Below are 17,377 nucleotides of genomic sequence, written 5' to 3'. Positions count from 1 at the left end.
TTATCCGCGGCCACACGGTGCCCGGCCCTGCCCACCAGGAAGCGTAGCGTCTCCGAGCTCGTTCAGGCCACAGGCTCCTGCCCACTGGCCGGGTTGGGACGGCAGGGGCTGCCCTACCTTTGCATCTGGAGCAGGAACCGGGGTCACGTCAGGACACTGTGTTGCAACCTTGTAATGACATGGCCTCCCCTGCTAGTCTCTTCCAACCTTTTTGGACCAAGTGACTCATGTACCACAGTCCTGGCTGAGGATAGAAACAGCAGCAGGCGGCAAACTTGGGTGTTTTTGCGCTTATTTTTCTGAATTTCTTCTTAAAATAAATGGCAGTTACCAGCAGTCAGCGGTGCCCTCCAGCTGACTGTAAGCCTAGAAGCCGGTCGCCCTCTGTGACCCAGGCCCACCCTTTCCCTGTGGTCACCAGCTCCAGCCCTTGGCGCGGACGCTGGGGGCAGGGAGCAAAGCTCGGGGCTAGCACTTTTACTCCGTATAATACCTTCCTTTGTTTAAGGATATTTTCCACTCTGCCGTGCTCCACAGGGGCCCAAATTAGAGTCCTCTGGGCACAGGAGTGTTATCCCTTTTTCCCTTCTCTTCAGCTTCTGCTGAAAAATAAATAAATACACACGGGCAAGAACGAGGTGGCTCTTGCCCCCCGGCTGCCCCGGCTGGGGACTGGGGGCAGCCACACAGCCTTCCCAAAGCACAGACAGGTTCCCCCTGTGGCTGCACACACACCCACTCACACCTGTTGAGGTGAGCGGCCTGTGTTTAGAGGGAGAGACACGGCAGGCTCATCACAGGTCTGATGTGACCATTGGCTCCTCACCAGTGGGTCCTCTCAGATCGTGTCACCCAAATATCTTCTGCTAATACATCCGTTTCCTCTACTTCTCACCATGGCGTGGCCAGGGGTTCTGGAGTGTCAACCTGCCTCTGATCACGTTTATAATCAATACCTATATAGCACCTCCTTGTTTTCCTTTAAATATGTTGCCTTAAGGACCTACTAAAGAACGTGCCACCAACTTTAAGTGGTAGTTGCAATATCCTCGCCTAAAACAAAAATCATGTTGACTGAAGCATTTTCTTGAATGGTGGTCTTTTTTTAAAAAAAAAAAAATCCGACCTTTCTCTTGCTTTTTTCATTGAGGGAGCCTGTCACCTTCCCTATTCACTGAGAAGTATTGACTTCGTGATACACATTCTAAAGCATTTCTGATTTGAATATGTTTGCCCATTTTTATAAATTATTAAACCTTCTCTTCTAGAAAAAAAAAAAAAGAGAGAAAATAAAACAATCAAAGTGCTTTAAACTACGTTTTCCCTGTGGGTTCCCACCGCAGCCCTGAGCCATGGGAGGGCAGGCACTGTTAGCGTCCCCATCTGCAAAGTGAGGACAGCTTAGGTGGTTTCTTCATCACTCACTTCCTTAAACCTACGCCTTCTCAATTTAATTTCCTGCCCTGTGTCCTCTGTATAATAATATGGGCTCATGGGGGAGCTTCTGGTCCCCAAAAGAGGCTTGACCTAGCTTCTTGCAAAATATTAACAAGGGAATTCAGGATCCCGAGGGAATGATTGAGTACGTTCGAGGGCAAAGCTGGACCCTCCCGCCCTTTTTCTATTAGAGAGGCAGTGAGAACCCTCTGTCTTCAGGCCCTTGAAGAGCTGAGCGAGAGGTTTCTACGGAGGCTCTGTGATGAAACGAAAGCAACACAGCACAGAAAGAACATAGCTGCTTGGGGCGGGGTGGGGTGGAAGGCCAGAGGTACAGGGGATGTTTCAATCTGATAAGCTGCTCAAGCGAAGTGTAATCACTTTATCTCCACTGGGAACTGTTTTTCTGTGCAGGCATCAACTTGTTTTCCCAGCAGCCTCTGCTCCCAACAGGGCTATCAGATACCCGAGGAAAAATCCAAAGCACCCCTGTCTGGGTCTGATTCTGACAGGGAAATAGAACCAGCCACACAATGGGCAGAGGCCAGGAGGTTTGAGTCCAGGGTAGCTGGGGGGCCTGCAAGCTCCCCTTAGTTCAGCAGAGAGCCTTTCTGGGCTCAGTTACCTCCATCTGCATTCCTGTCTCCTTCCCGGGGAAGTTGGCTCCCGGCAACAGTTAGGTGGCTCTTCTGCTAACACCCTGTTTCACCCAGCAGTGACCTTCCTGGCGTCCTGCTCCTTAGCTAGGCCTGAGGGCAATGGAAAAAGTACACAACAAAAAGCAGACCCCTGTTAGAAGAAATGGAGGTTAGAAGATCTACCTGCCTGAAGATTTTTTTAAAAATGTATTTCTATTGACTTCAGAGAGGAAGGGAGAATGAGAGTGAGATAGAAACATCAATGATGAGAGAGGATCGTTGATTGGCTGCCTCCTCCACATCCCCACGGCGGGGATCAAGCCCTCAACCTGGGCATGTGCCCTGACCAGGAATCTAACCATGACCTCCTAGTCCATAGGTTGATGCTCAACCACTGAGCCATGCCGCCCAGGCTAAAGATTGTAATATATTTCTGAAAAGCTTTGGAGCTGATCAGTTTTGAGTGGTGGGGACTGATTTTGGTACCTGCCCAAGCTGCCCTGTAGCCTTTGATGCAAATGTGGTCCACGCAGGCATCAGAATGAGGGCGGAATGCCTCCCCAGCTCGTAGGGATCACCCACTGCTGCTCTTTCCAAGATAAGAATTCCCATCTTGCAGTCACTGAAATAGTCAACTTAGCCATACTTTTGTGATCTCATCCTTAGATGAAGCCCCAGTCAGGGCGGACTCACAGCCCAGCTGGGCTAAGGAACAGGCAGGTTTCTTCGAAGAGGGGCTGAGATCATTGTGCTCCTTGCGTCCGAGGTCCTGTCGGGCCAAGCAGCACTCGCATGTTGACCTGTCTGTCTCGTCCCCTCCCCGGTGTGTTGCAGAGGATGTGAAGCCCTATCAAGTGAATGGAGTCAACCCCACTTACCCAGAATCCCGTTATACCTCGGACTACTTCATTAGTAAGTTCACCCGCCACTCTTCTCCCCTCTTCTTGCTCATTTGGGGAAGGAGCCCTGTCCCCACTGAGCTCAAGCTCCTTCATGGTAATTCTATGGCAAACAATATTTCCTTATCCACACCCCCCCCCCCCCCCCCGCAAAGCACAAGGCTTCAGCCTGTTTGCACGTTGTCCTGACCTGCAAGCGTCTGCACATAGGACCTCCCTCTGATACCATCAGCCTGAAAGTCGCGCAGAGAGCTGCGGCCATTCTTGTCGGAGCCTGTGCGCTGTGGGGCCATCAGAGGGAGATCGGGTTAGGGATCTGGTCATGGCCCTTGTTCTCTCCCTTTTACGCGTGGATCTGACAGCGTTTCTTCTGAAATCCTCCCTGGAGAGTGGGCCATGCAGCTTCAGATCCGTTCCAGATCGGGCTTTGCATCTCACACAGAAAATAAAACCTTGTCCCTTCTCGTGCAGAACACCTAACCGGGCCGGAGGGAGAGTTAGTGCAGGGCTCTTCTGGTTTTGCTTCCAAAGGGACTCTTCAGCAGCTTCGTTTTTGTTTTATTTTCTCACTTTATTGTGATTTTTCTTCTAAGAACAACGTAAGTGCTATGGAGTAAGAGCTTACCCTGAGCCAGAAATGTTGGTAGGCGTTTTGCATATATATTCTTGTTTGATTTTTATCACAACGCTCCAAGCAAGATCGCCATCATCCCTGTTTTAGAGATGAAGAGATGAAGCCAGAAAGGGGAGGTATCTTGCCAAGGGCCCTAGCAATTAAGAAGTGGAGCAAGGTTACCTTGTCCCGAGGCCCTTCTCATTGAAAATATTTTCCTCTTACACTCTACGGTAGTTGGCCTGTGACACATTGTGGGACGGGTGTCAATAGTGAAAAACTGCTTGTTTTAGGTGCAAAGCTCTCCCCTCTTTAATGCCACCCTCGCTCTGTTTCCAGGCTACGGTATCGAGCATGCTCAGTGTGTTCCTCCCTCGGAGTTCTCAGAGCCCAGCTTCATCACAGAGTCCTACCAGACGCTCCATCCCATCAGCTCCGAGGAGCTCCTCTCCCTCAAGTATGAGAACGACTACCCCTCGGTCATTCTCCGGGACCCTCTGCAGACCGACACCTTGCAGACGGACTACTTTGCCATCAAACAAGAAGTCGTCACACCAGACAACATGTGCATGGGGAGGACCAGTCGTGGTAGGTCAGATTTCTTCTCCAGACGCTCTTGGTTCCCAAGAGTTCCCTAACGTTGAGAGTTTTTCAGGTCTGCTGTTTCCCCCTCACTATGGGCCCTGGGTATTCCTGAGATTCATTCAGCCTTTCCATCTGAGACTGTGTGGATGTTAAGAACTTTCCACCATGGGACTTTAGCCACGCCCATTAGCATGGGACAATGACCCTGGGTTCAAGGTAGAGTTGAACTCCGGCAGGATGACCAATCACATTCTGTATTTGCGCAAGACATTTTACCAAGGAATAACTAGGTGGATGTGGTTGCTGTTTAAGTTATTCTTGATTATTATTTTTTTAAAAGAGGATTTTGCTTACGGAGGACACAATCCAACAAAAATGGTTCAGGTGACCCTCCTGAAAGCTTAGTTTCGCATTGCCCTGATGCCCCAGAGCATTCTGGGTCAGACTGCCTGGAATCTGAATGACATCTGCTGCTCTGCCTGGGCTCCTGAGCCGTCTGTGAGTTTGGGAAGATACAGGATGGTTAACCAGTAGTTTTTCTGGAACCGGTCATCAGCAGTGTGGTGACAGTGTGTATTTAGCTAGGGGACCGAGGAAAGAGGTGGCTAGAGGCCTCCCTAAGAAGGTGTCCTTGTTGACATGACTTATGACATTGATAAAATATTCACGGACAGTGAAGTAAATGTTCCAGAATTGAGCTGGTTGACCTTTTTAAAGTAACAAAAGTGAAACACACTCAGATTTTAAGATCAGGACATGAACCACCGGAGGAGCAGCCACCCTTGTAAAGTGTGCAGATGGGTGTGTTTTTCTTTTAAATTTTATTTTATTTTTTCATTTTTTTATTAAGGTATTATATGTGTACATATCTTACCATTGCCCCCCACCCCCACCCCACTCCCATACATGCCCTCACTCCCCAGTGTTTTGCGTCCATTGGTGTGCAGATGGTTTTGTTGCTGCGACAAGTGCAGTCCATCAGAAGGAGGGATGTGTTCCTCTAGGAAGAACTAGCTGAGTTCTAAACAGTCTTAAAGGATGACTGTTCCCATAGATAATGGGAAGGAATTGCAAGCAGGAGGAGGAACAGCAGAAAGCCCAATCGAGGGCTCAGAGGCCTTGGCTGGCTGGCCTTCTGGTGACTTCTGCTCAGGGGTCGCCCTGAGACTCTGAGGCACTTGGAGAGGGGCAAAGGCATCTTCGCTTCGAAGAGCCCCCCTTCGGCATCCTGGGCCGCATACCTTGCCATCTTCTTCTAGTGTTCGGGCGTACACTTCCTCCTGGCAGGCCTCCGGGCAGCCAGCGGGCCTGCTCAGGGAAAGTCCCCAGCAAGATCAGAACCTGTAATCTCTCTGCTTCGGGCCCCAGGCTGCTTGTGTTTCAAACTGAAGGGGATGGGTGGGATCAGTTTGCCTTCCCCTTTTCTGACTCTTTATTTTTGGGTGCATGTCTATTTAAATACATACACAAATGTGACTGTGGATCCTTCCTCCCCACCCCCCCGGGGGGGGGGGGCGGGGGACAGGTCAAAGCATTCACACAGCTCCCTTTCCTATGGGGCTTTCTGTACGTCTATGTGTTGAGGCCGAGCCTGTGGGTTTGGGGCTCAGCCATGTTGTAACTTTGGGCAGAGCTGCTGTCACATGCTTTTCAGTTGCATCTGGCTTTGCGTTTGTGTAATTGTCTCTGCTTCTCCTTCTCTTGGTTCTTGGTTTCTGTCCCCGCCACCCCTCCAACCCCAAACTAATAACAGTGGAGCAGATAGTGACCCGTACAAAGGGCGTGAGGTATTTCTCTCTGGCCTCATTCTCCTTCCCTCACACCAAGCTTCAGACCACACAGACTTGGGGGCCAGGCTGTCCTGCCCACGGCTGCTTTCTGCATGTTAGCAGTGCTGCAAGCAGGACGTATTCCGAGGGCTGACTGAATCTGACGTGGTGTGATTGGTCTAGACTGGAAGCATCACTCTTAGCTGGTTATTATGAATACAGCTATTCATATGCTGCATTATTGCATACCAAATGCTTCTCTGGCCCACCTTCTTAGACTCTGAGAGCTGTAGTTGTGCCTGTCTGTTCAGGGGGCTGCTGGGGGGCCACCCCATCTGCTGCGAGTGCTCTGAGGTCTGCTTGGGGGAGTCAGGTCGCTTTGGAAGGACCTCGCCGAGACTCAGGAAAGTTAGCCAGTGGACATCCTTGAGGACATGTGCTTCCTTGCCTCAGCCCAGTAGCACAAGCGAGTGTCTAATCTAGTTGGATTCAACCCATTTTTGGAGAAAATGCCTGTAAACAAAGGTTCCTCGCTCCAGGATTGTGAAACAGAGCTAAAATGAAAGCAGCTCACTGCTGTAAACCACAGCTCTCAATGGAGTTGCCTCCAGCTCATGTTTGGGAGGATGCCAGAGAGTGGCTTCGTCCAGGTTAGTGTCCAGCTCGCTGGGACTTCTGGGAAATGCAGCTGTCTGCTTGTGGAAATCCTGGCCTCCGTGCCTTCCCCAAAGAAATATGGCTGATAAAGATAGAATCATTCCAGTGAGACCTAAGTATGAATATGCCCTAAGTATCGGTGACTTGGTGGGGTGTTCTCTATGAAAACGTACATTCTCTTTTGTCGGCTTTTGGTGTGTTGGTCTCACAGAGACATTGAATGACCATTCAGACAGATAGCTTTTTACGAGATGCCATAAAATGTCCTGATCTGTTAAAAAGAGGGTATTGCACTCTGGCTGTGGGCTGTTTTCTGGAGTCTTTTAATGTGGATTTCTGGAAGGGGCAAGTCCTTCATTTATAAAGAGTTGTGAATGTGACAGTGGATTGGGTAGGCAGGGCCTGTAACTCCATGAAGCTCTTCAGTTTGCCTTCTGGACATACCCTTCTTTGAATGGATGGTTGGAAGAAGGGCCAAGAAGAAGTAGATAAATGACTACCTTTGTGTTATAAGCAGTATTGGAGAGGATAAGAGGTTCAGGAAGTCTACAACAGTGGATTATATAAAAATTACATATTTAACTGAATACCCTTATTCTGGGATTTAAAAAAAAATTAAAATCCCCAACTTCGTTTTTCCTTATTAATTTTGGTTTGGACACCAAAATTAAATATTTGAATTTCACTTTTTTTTTAGCCAATCTCTACTATTAAGGAAAGGGAGAATGTGCCAAAAACACACTGGTATGGGTTTGTATTGGCCAACCTTATTCTGGAATTTAAACTTGTAGCAGATCAGCCAGCTCTGAGCAGTTGAGAGTTGACTTGTAGGTATTTCTACATACAGATTTGTCACATCCTTTGCCTCGTGACTTGTGCTGAATCGAGGTGACCATTTAGTGACCCAGGATTTAATTTAGCTTGCCTAAAAGGTATCTGGAAGTAGAACCTAGAAAATACTCCTGCGAGCCCTTTCAAGCTCTTTTTCCTCCAATTTTTGTTTGCTAGCCTCCCTTTTCAATGGCATTTTTGCCAATGGAAATTTCTCTTGGAGCGATTATGCAATGATAGCAGCTGTTTACAACCTGGTTTGGGAAATTAATGAACTTGCATGATCTTGTGGTCAGTTAAGAATGCTTTAAGCAACTGGGAGAGTAAAGGATTTCTGACATCGCTGTGGACTTTAATAACTCTTTCATCAACTCCTTTGTTTTTTTATTGCCCACGCTTCCCCAATGAAGTACAAATTTCAAGTACAAAGTTGTACTTGGAGAGAATCAGCAGCATGGATTTCTGTTTAGAAGAGTGATCATATATTTTTCTTTTTTAATCTCCTGGAAAAAGCATCCCATTACTTCTTTCTCTATTTGAAAGAACATAGAGGCAGTACTTGTATTTCATTTTAAAATAGTATTTGGAAAAAATGCTTAAAAAATAGCACTTCAGCTCCAAGGTCAAGGAAGGTCAATCTGCTCTTAGTCGAATGGAATTTTTTTCTTATGACCAAAATATTTTGCCAAATTGGGCCTTTGGAAATTATCTCATTGGCTTGAGTCGGACTAGGGAGTTGAGTTGCACTGCTTCGATTTCTTCACTTACTCATTCAGCCTAAGGCATCAGCCAGAAACCCACCAGAACATGTGTGAGTCTCAGCTTTTAGATTTCTGGCTCTAGGGTTCTCGAGGTCCCAAGCACTGCTGTCTCCCTCTGACAGGCAGGAGCAGCCCGTGGCTAGGAACCTCCATCCTGGGACCTGGAGACCGTGCAGTGCAGTGGCTCTCACACTGCAGCCAGCCCAGCCCCTCCTCCCAGAGCCAACCCACAGCTCCCGTCCCCACGGCCTCTCCCTTCTTCCATGCCTCCTGCGGGTCTGATGAGCGATCTGTCCTCACTCCGAGGGTTTTTACAGTTGTCTTTTCCCAATCCCCTCCTCCCCTGCCTTCTTCCCACCTCCTCCTTCACCTCCAGGTAAACTCGGGGGCCAGGACTCTTTTGAGAGCATAGAGAGCTACGATAGTTGTGACCGCCTCACCCAGTCCTGGAGCAGCCAGTCATCTTTCAACAGCCTGCAGCGCGTCCCCTCCTATGACAGCTTCGACTCCGAGGACTATCCAGCCGCCCTGCCCAACCACAATCCCAAGGGCACCTTCAAGGACTATGTGCGTGACCGTGCTGACCTCAACAAGGACAAGCCTGTCATTCCTGCTGCTGCCCTGGCTGGCTACACAGGTAGGCGCCTGCCCCTACCTCGGAGCCTCGGTGGGCGTGCTGCTGTGGGTGGGCTCAGCGGAGGGCCCTGGGCCCGTAGTCCCAAACACCGAAGCCTGCCTTTTCTTTTTGCGGGGAGTGGGGAGAAGACTCTAAGAGGTCTGGTCAGTCTCTCAGGCCCCTCTGTTTATGAATAGCCATTGATTGTTGGAAGCAAAGAGTATCCTTCTATTCGAAGGGATCATTTCCAAGAGTGGTAGGAAAAAAACACGTATATTTTGGGTCTTTTTCCATATCTGGGGGAAGGGAGCTATGTGAAGTTGGCGTCTCTGGAAACTCTGCCTCGTGGCCGAGCATCAAGGGCCTTTCTCTAGCCGGCTCTTAGGAGGTCTTTCAAAATACAGAACCAGCAGCAGCATCTCTAGGAGGCATCCCTGCGTGGCCTGCACCTGGCCTCCGCTGTGGTGGAACATTCATTAGGCGGGCTGTTCAGATGGCAAGAGTGTCCTTGGGCACCTGAACTCTGCCAGGTCTTGGCCAGGAATCCTCTCTCCTCACTTGGCTTTATGACGGGTTCTCTCCCAGGAGTGGAAGTTATGGTGAATGAAGAAAGACTGTAGAGGAAGGGAGATGTATGTTCAGAGCTTGGGCTTTGATTGAGAATCTGGTACTAGAGCCAAACAATGTCTTGTCCAAATGAGCTGCTGCCCGACCCTGGAAACCTTTGCAGTGTGTGTATGGGAACTATCCAAGGAGCCTTATAGTGTCGGGGCTCAGATCCTTCCTGTCCGATGGTAGTGTTTTCTAAAAACTAGAAATTGCGTTGTGAGTGCAGCTTGTGTTAGTGGATTACTCATCTGGGGCCTAGGCCTCGATTCTCTTGTCAGGTACTCCACCCTGGCCAGGTTGCCACGTGGGGGACCCTTGGTGTGGATGAAGCTAAGCAGCAACATCTGTGTTTCTGTGGAGGTAGCTGAAGAGTGAACTACATCTTCACTGTGTGTCAGGAAGCCTCAGTTCTTATTAGAAAAACAGCTGACCTCTGAGAGCAACTCAGCTGCGTAGAGAAATCACTCCTTTTTCAGAGACTAGGAGTGGGCCCCGCGGTGCTGTTCAGGGCATGCGCAGGTGCCCAGCAGTTTCGTCTGTGTTTTCAGGCAGTGACAAGGTCTCTATGGAGCCAGGGGCCAGAAAGGAACTTAAAGTTCCCCTCCTCTGCTCTTTCTACACTGTCCCCCATGGCCTTTGCTGGAAGGTGGCTTGTGTGTGGGAACGTGCTACTTTTGAAGGGACCCCCTTTTCCAGCGCCAGAGAGCAGACTCCTGGAGAGTTTGCCCATTCCTGTTAATGACCCTGGGAGTGGGGAAAAGTAGATTCAGTCTCTTTCAAGATGCACAAACGTTCTGGCTTCTGTAGTTACAAGGACAGTTTAGGTATTTGAAGAACTAGACTCCAGTTGGATTCACTGATGGAGGGAGAAATGCTCCTTCATTCGGAAGAGGAAGGAAAGGCTTCAGTGGCTGAACGATGACTCTGTGGGCCCTGGAGGTGGTAGGCATCTCCAACTGGGCACGCTGGCTTCTGTTCTTGGGATGCAGAGAAACCACGCCCTGTCATTTACCCAAGCAGAAAGGCCAAGTCCTCTACAACTTCCACCCCAACTTCCGGTACACATCCTCAGCTTAGTTTCTCCTTATTAAAGAGGTGTCTTTGTTCACTCTGGCATAATCTCCGCTATAACCACCATCCACATCCACAACCATAATTCTTTTCCCACGACAGTTTCCATCATTCTCTCTTAGCTACAGGTGTGATTCTGTTAATGTCCATAGTTAGGGCAGTTTGGTGGATAATGAGATTAAATAAACTGACTTTAAGTCCTAAAGTTTGAGTTCTGGCCAAAGAACACCCTAGGATTTAGGTCAGCCTTCATGGGATGAGATTCTGGTAAGGGTCCATGGCCACACAGCAAAGGTCTAGATGCCTCTAGACATGGTAAAAGCCCGATTTCCACCTCAAATAGGAGCTTCTCAGCAAGTGTTGCCAGGTAATATTATTGGGTTTCCACATGGGAGATGCCTGCAGAGCTAATAGTCTACAAGAGTGACTGAAAGGGTTTTGTCTAAGATGGTTTTAGAACCTTGACAAGAATGATCTGAGAGCGGGGATCTTTCCCAGTGTCTCAGTTTTGAGGAGAGAAGGACAGAGATGACTTGGAAATTCCAAGGACTAGGAATGAGTGTGAAGTACAAATGAGGGACATGAACAGTCAAAACAGCCAACACCAAAGGCTGCCTGTGAGACTTCTCTGGCAGTCCAGACTCGGGGACAAACAGATAAAGCATCAAGAGCTCTTTTATCACAAGGATAAATAATGTACTGGAGGTCTGAGTTATGTTTGATCCCTTATTTAGATATATATATTTTTAATAGATGCCCCTTTTTCCCTCTCTCCTTCCCTCCCTCCCTCCCTTCTTCCCTTCCTCCCTTCTTCCCTTCCTCCCTCCCTTCTTCCCTTCCTCCCTCCCTCCCTCCCTCCCTCCCTCCCTCCCTCCCTCCCTCCCTCCCTCCCTCCCTTCCTTCCTTCCTTCCTTCCTTCCTTCCTTCCTTCCTTCCTTCCTTCTTCTTCCTCTCCCTCCCTCCCTTGACCCCCCCTCTTTCTCTCTCTCAGAATAAAACATTCAGTAAGTGGAAGAAAAGGGAGGGTGACTATTGATTATAGGTCTCAAAGGCTAAAATAGTCATTTGAATTAAAAAATGTTTTTAAGGATCTTACCATTCAGCTGTTTCTTCTTTATAATTGTAGGTTTAATTTTTCATACTATTTCAGATCACGGTGAGAACAATAGCCCAGAAAACGGAAGTCCCTCACGCTCCCTCCCAACTGTAACACACTGTGTGATTTTAGGCAAATTTACCTTGTACCCTTTTCTACTTTTAGCGAAGGAGAAGTGCTCATCCTTATCTTGGTGGTAGAATATCTGTGAAAATGTAATTGAACCAAATCGATTAATTTAAACAAATAAGTGCTAGACATTGTGCTAGACATAGAGGGGGGAAGAGCTTAATGGTAGCAAATCAGTTACTTCAGCAAATGTTTCCAAGCACATGTTGAGTGCAGATAAGTGCTAGAAGCTTTTGAGGGTTCACTATCTTGTCCAATTCAATATTAGTGTAATTGTCTTCAGACTTGAATTGGATTTTCTTATTGCTGTGGTTTCTATGAAGGCCAGGATTTGCTAGGCAGATGGGGTGGAAAGCCCACATGGCTTTTTTCTCTGCTCAGTGTCTGGTGAGCGTCTCCTGCCCACATTGCAGACTGATTCTAGGTGGTGGGTGTTGGCTCTGGAGCCCTCACTGTGGCCCCTTCTCATTTCAGATGCATCCTAGAGAATGGGGAAGGGGAGGGAGCATACCAAGTGAGCCCCAACATCGCCCAAAGAGCAGGTGGTGACGAACACACATGGGTCTCTCGCTTTATGCAGACATGCTAAGATGAGCTGAAGTTTGAAAAAAATAATTGAGAAGGTGGAAATCATTGTATAAGTGCTGGCAACCCTTTTTATTGCTTGTAAAAGTCACACCTACTATTTTTTTTATCTCAAGTTCTGCCTCCCCGCCTCCCCCAACTCCCTTAAATGTTGATTGCTCCAAAGTATGTGTGGCCACACAGTAGGAGCACTTGAACGCTTACATCACAATTCCTTGGCCTGAATGAAAGGATGCATGTATAGCTTCTCTGAGCTGGGAGCAGAACCCATTTTCCTTCCCTTACACGAGGAGCCTAGGTCTCCATCCATATCCCTTTCAAAGAAATACATTTTATTTCTTCCTATGATGTCTTAGGTACTGCACTGTACGTGTGGAAATCAGTTAGAAACTGAATTTTCACATTTTCTTGCACAGTTACATTCTTCCTCCGAAGATAAGAAAATTGCATCAGCCTTCACTGGGCTCCCATGGCAACTTGTTAAATTAGGTCAAGATGTGGGGGCAGATAACATGGCTTGAAAGCCTGCCTGTTAGCCGAGTTTAAGAATACATCAAATGCAATGCTGGCTTCCGCCAAAGTGTGTCTTCTTACCTTGCTATGAACTGCCTATGGTTGTCAAACTGATACAATCAGAAAGCTCCATTTTTCTCTTGTTCGAGGATACATTATGAACCGCACCTAATGAAGAAGACAATCGGAGGCAGGCGGCCCAGTGTTTTCTGTAGAGCTAGCTGGTCGACCTAAGCAAAATGCTTTCCGGATTCTCGAGAAAAAACACAGGCCTCTCTGATTTTTACTACCAGGTTCAGTAGGTATAGAATCACATACGGGATTGTCAACTAGTATTTTCTCTTTCTGTCCCCCCAGCCCCATTTTATAGATGATGAAACTGAGGCATAAAAAGGGACTTATTCAAGGCCACCTAATTGCAGCCGGCACAGAATGGTGGCTCCTGAATTGGATCCAAAGTGCCAGATGCCTATGAATTTTGTCTCCATATTAAGGAATGAAAGTCCTCACGGGTTATTATCTCAGTTACCTCCTCAGAGCAGATCAGGGGCCTTGTGGCCCGATAGTCACCAATTAACACTGTATGTACGTGACTTAGCAAAATGGAAGAGGGGGCAGGGCTAGTTTTTGGCTTTCGTTCAGAGTTATTGGTCTGTAAGTCACCTATGTCCCACTCCATTCCGGATTGCCAGGCATTGCCACAGATAAGGAACCCATTCCTGTCCCTTCTGGGATTGCTACTGAGCCTACCTGGTGGGTATGCTCTTGCTGTCGGTATCCAGGGGTATCCCCACGCTTGGGGTTGCCACGGTGAGTGAAGTGGTTAGGGTCTCTTTTTTACCCCCAGAGTCTGAGGAAAGCTAGGCCCGAAGCCATTTGTGAACTGTAAAGGAGTTACGTTTTACAGCGCTGTGCGGGGTTTGCAACTAGAGAGACCCGCAGTCTCCTCAAGACTAAACTGGGGACTAACTGGAATTCAACTTCCAAATATTTGGGCAGGAGACAGAACCAGGTACCAGTCTTGTAGAAAAAGACATTCCCCTGCAGGCCCTCTCCAATAGCTCTGGCCTGAAAGAAGTCTTCTTGCCACTTTGTAGAAGGCCCTGGAGCAAGTTTCAAGTCACACAAGGAGAAAGTCCCAACAAGCCCAGAACCTGGGCCTTCTGGCTTGTAGCTGAGTTTTAGGGGTCAGTAACCCTACGCTACTGCTAAAACATGTTCTCGAAAATAAACAACTTGACTGCAAAAGGAAGTCCTTGAAAGCCCTTCCATGCAGAATAAAACTGGAGACTTGGCAGCGAGCGCTGCCTGGAATCCGTTTTCTGGAGGAAAGCGGGCTTGCAAAGTGAGTTCGGTGGGCTCAGGCACAAGCCACGCCCGGGAACTCGGGCATGCGCCTAAGTTGCTGATCAGGAAGGGGAGCGGGGTCACCAAAGAAAATTAGCAGGGCAATGTGGATTTCTACAGGAGAGTAAAAAAAAATCTATCCTGAGGCAGCATTGTTATGAGGGACAGGATAGAGCTTTTTAATTTGGGGGTTTATTCCCTGAGCCAAACTGGAAGATAGCCTCCCTGCAGAAATCTATACTAATAAAAGCGTAATATGCTAATTAGACCGGACAGCCAAACGACCTTCTGGACGTCCTTCTGGATGTCCTTCTGGAGAAGCTGCGGGTGCGAGGGCCAAGCCCCTTGCACGAATCTCGTGCATCGGGCCTCTAGTGTTGGGATAAGACAGAGTGAACTGACTACAGTTGAGGAGAACCAACTGGTTGACGTGGGCACAGAGCTCAGATGCCCATTTGTGCAGCCCATGCCTTTCACAGGGATCCCGGGTCAGGCACGCGAGCTGGCCACGGGCTTGCGGGAAGCCATCAGTCCCAGCATAGAGCATCCTTGGGCAGCATCTGAGTGGGCAGGAGGGAAAGAGCTAGAAATGAGAAAGGCAGCAACCGAGTGTCTCCCCGTTTCTGGCTCAGAGGCCCCTTCCTTGGCAGGTGGCAGGACGCCAGCCAGACCCCTGATCCCGAACGGAGCTTTGCTGCCAGCCAGCGTCCCAGGAGCCGGGGGATTCCGGTCCTCTGTGTTGTTTGATGGTAGGTCCTGAGGCGGGGCGTGCAGTGAGGTGGGGGTCTCCCTGGAGAAATGGGCTACCCTGCTGCTCAGTAATGGGGTTGGTGGGAAAAACTCCTGGCAAGCTCTGACCTGGGTGGGAGAAGAAGCCTCCTCTGTTGTCTGCAGGGCAGGGTCGTAGCTCCTGCCTTCTGATTCACTTTTGGGCAGTTTCTCTTCATCATCTGCCACCTGTAGAAAAGGATCACGTGGTCGGGGCCTCACTATTAAGTCTTTTTTCTAAATGTCTTTAAAAACGTGGAAAGCAGAGGTCCCCTGTTCCCTGTTCTCCATAAAGTGTCTTTCACGTGACGCCCGCAGGGTGGGTGTTTATCAGAGCCCACTCTGTCACTTGGGTACGCCTTCTGGCCACCCATGCTGTTTAAGCAGGGTTATTCCAGGGGCTGGATCAGTAGGGTTAAGAGTGTGGACTTGGGAGCCAGTCGTCCTGAGCGTGTCCTGGCTTTGTCACTGACCAGCTGTGTGACTTTGGACAAGCTAACATCTCTGTGCCTCAGTTTTCTCATCTGCAAAATGGGAATGATAATGGTTCCTCTCTCCTGGGATAGATGAGAGAAATGAACCAGGTTATGGGACGCACCCACAAATAGTGCTGGCATATAGGAGAGTTCTCTGGGTGCCGGTTGTTACCACTGTTCCATATTATCCTCCAACCTGTTTGTCTTTCCAGGATCATACATGCTTTGTGGTTGGAACTATATGTTTTATGTACAGAATTCCAGTCATTGCTGGCACTGTCCTGGGTGCAGCAGGTATTTAATGTCAGATTAGGTCATTTCTGCTATTGAGCAGAACTCCCGCTGTTTGCTAGACTCTCTCATATCCATTAAATTATTTCATCTGTCACCAGTAGCCACATGAGGAAGGTTCTGTGTTCTCATTGTACAAATGAGGGAGTTGAAGTTCAGAGGTGGGAAGAGGACTAGTCCACAGTCATACAGCAACCAACAAAGCGGATGCCTTTCAAAGTGTTCCACAGTGAGACAATTAGCCGGGACACATCCGATGTCAGCAGTGTATTTGTTTGGGTCTGTGGAGGAGCTGATGTCAACACCTGGTTAGTCTTGCTCTAAAAGTAGGAGAGAGCGAGGGAAGGCAGGGGGCCTCTAGACCGTGCTCAGGTGTGTTACCTGTTAAAGGACAGAGGGAAGGAAGGACACTGGGGTGGGAAGAGCCTCCAAATGCAGCTCAATCCCTAGGAAGGTCTGGCCAGGCTGGTGGGGAATCCGCTGGTCAAAGTTGCCCAGTGGAGGCACTCCATGTCTCTCAGAAAGGGTCCATGCCTCCAAACATGCTCAGACCCTGGCTGGAGCAGACCCTAGGAAGCTTGACCTTGGTGTGGACATCGTGGATCCAGTCAGTTATGCTCCCTGCTGCAAGAGACCCGAGTAGCTCGTTGTCATGGCTGCCGTAGGTCATGTGACCCCCATCCTACCTGACTACCAAACATAGGCTGTCAAATCAGGGCAGCCCAGCTCTTCTCAGACTAGTTGTAGAGCAGGACTCAAGACCAAGGTCAATCTCAATGCTCCTGGTGGCCCACGATAGGCTCCAGAAAGCAGCATGTTGTTGATTACAACTAACCAAGTGCATTGCCTGGCGTGTGACTCACCTGTCCCTGAGAGATAATGAGAGCGAAAGTTCTCCTATGGCGAGTGAATGTGACAGTTTAAACTCCGGATGAGGATGGGACTTGCTTGGCTGGGAAGGTGTGCAGAGGGCACAGCTCTGTGGAGGGTGTGCCGTTCAGAGCCAAGGTGGGCACAGTTTCTGTGAAGGCCTCTCAAAGCTAGGTTCTTGGTCGGGCCTTCTTCACAGGTGTAGGTTAGGACATTTTCAGCTCATCACATTAAGGTGGCACAGAAAAGATGTTCCTTCTGCTACCTCTAGGTTCTTGTCACTGTTAACGTTTCCTTTTGCTATTCATCCCCATCTGGCCTCAATGCCTGATATTGGAGGGGTATTCAGAAATTATTTGCTGGATAAATACTTAAGAATTCAGTCTTGGTTCACCTCCCCAAGAATTGTAAGGTGCTTGACCAGTCATTCCTCTCATCCTTGCGGTGCTGGGGACATTGCCCCTCGGATAAAATGAATTCCAGAGGCTGCATTGAGATCTGAGAAAGGCCTGGGCTTCAGTGTTTTTAAGTCCTGTTTTCTAATCCCAACCAGTGAACGCATCTTTCTTCCTGGCTACGTGTAGGGAGACCTTTCCTTCAGTTACATTGGTTAGAAAAAGTATTGCCTTGGTGTCTTAAGGAAATTCTCACCCTGTACCCTCAAATCCAAACCTAAGCCATTTCTGGTGACTTGAAAGAATGCCTTACCTAGAAGACACCAGGAGGCAAAGCTCTAAGGAAACCCACTTCCTGACTTGAGCTTCGCTGGCTCGCTGTCCAAGTCTGTGTCTGAGGGCAGGTTGAACTTGGTTAGAC

At 48.7% G+C, this 17,377-nt stretch overlaps 1 protein-coding gene across 3 annotated transcripts in view; it reads left to right on the top strand.

Annotated features, from left to right (window-relative positions):
* ETS1 (ETS proto-oncogene 1, transcription factor) overlaps nt 1–17,377 on the top strand; it is a 65,793-nt gene that overhangs the window by 35,410 nt on the left and 13,006 nt on the right. For 2 of the 3 annotated variants that reach the window (XM_079763143.1, XM_079763141.1), the window contains 3 exons: nt 2,910–2,987; nt 3,927–4,175; nt 8,567–8,827. In XM_079763143.1, the coding sequence (XP_079619269.1) occupies nt 2,910–2,987; nt 3,927–4,175; nt 8,567–8,827 (588 nt within the window). The remainder of the gene's footprint in view (nt 1–2,909; nt 2,988–3,926; nt 4,176–8,566; nt 8,828–17,377) is intronic. The other variant, XM_079763142.1, reaches the window with a different exon arrangement.

This window comes from Cnephaeus nilssonii (genome assembly GCF_951640355.1).
Source record: "Cnephaeus nilssonii genome assembly, chromosome: 22".
NCBI lineage: Eukaryota > Metazoa > Chordata > Mammalia > Chiroptera > Vespertilionidae > Cnephaeus > Cnephaeus nilssonii.
Note: the sequence above shows the minus strand (reverse complement) of the source record. Positions and strands in the feature narration are given on the sequence as shown.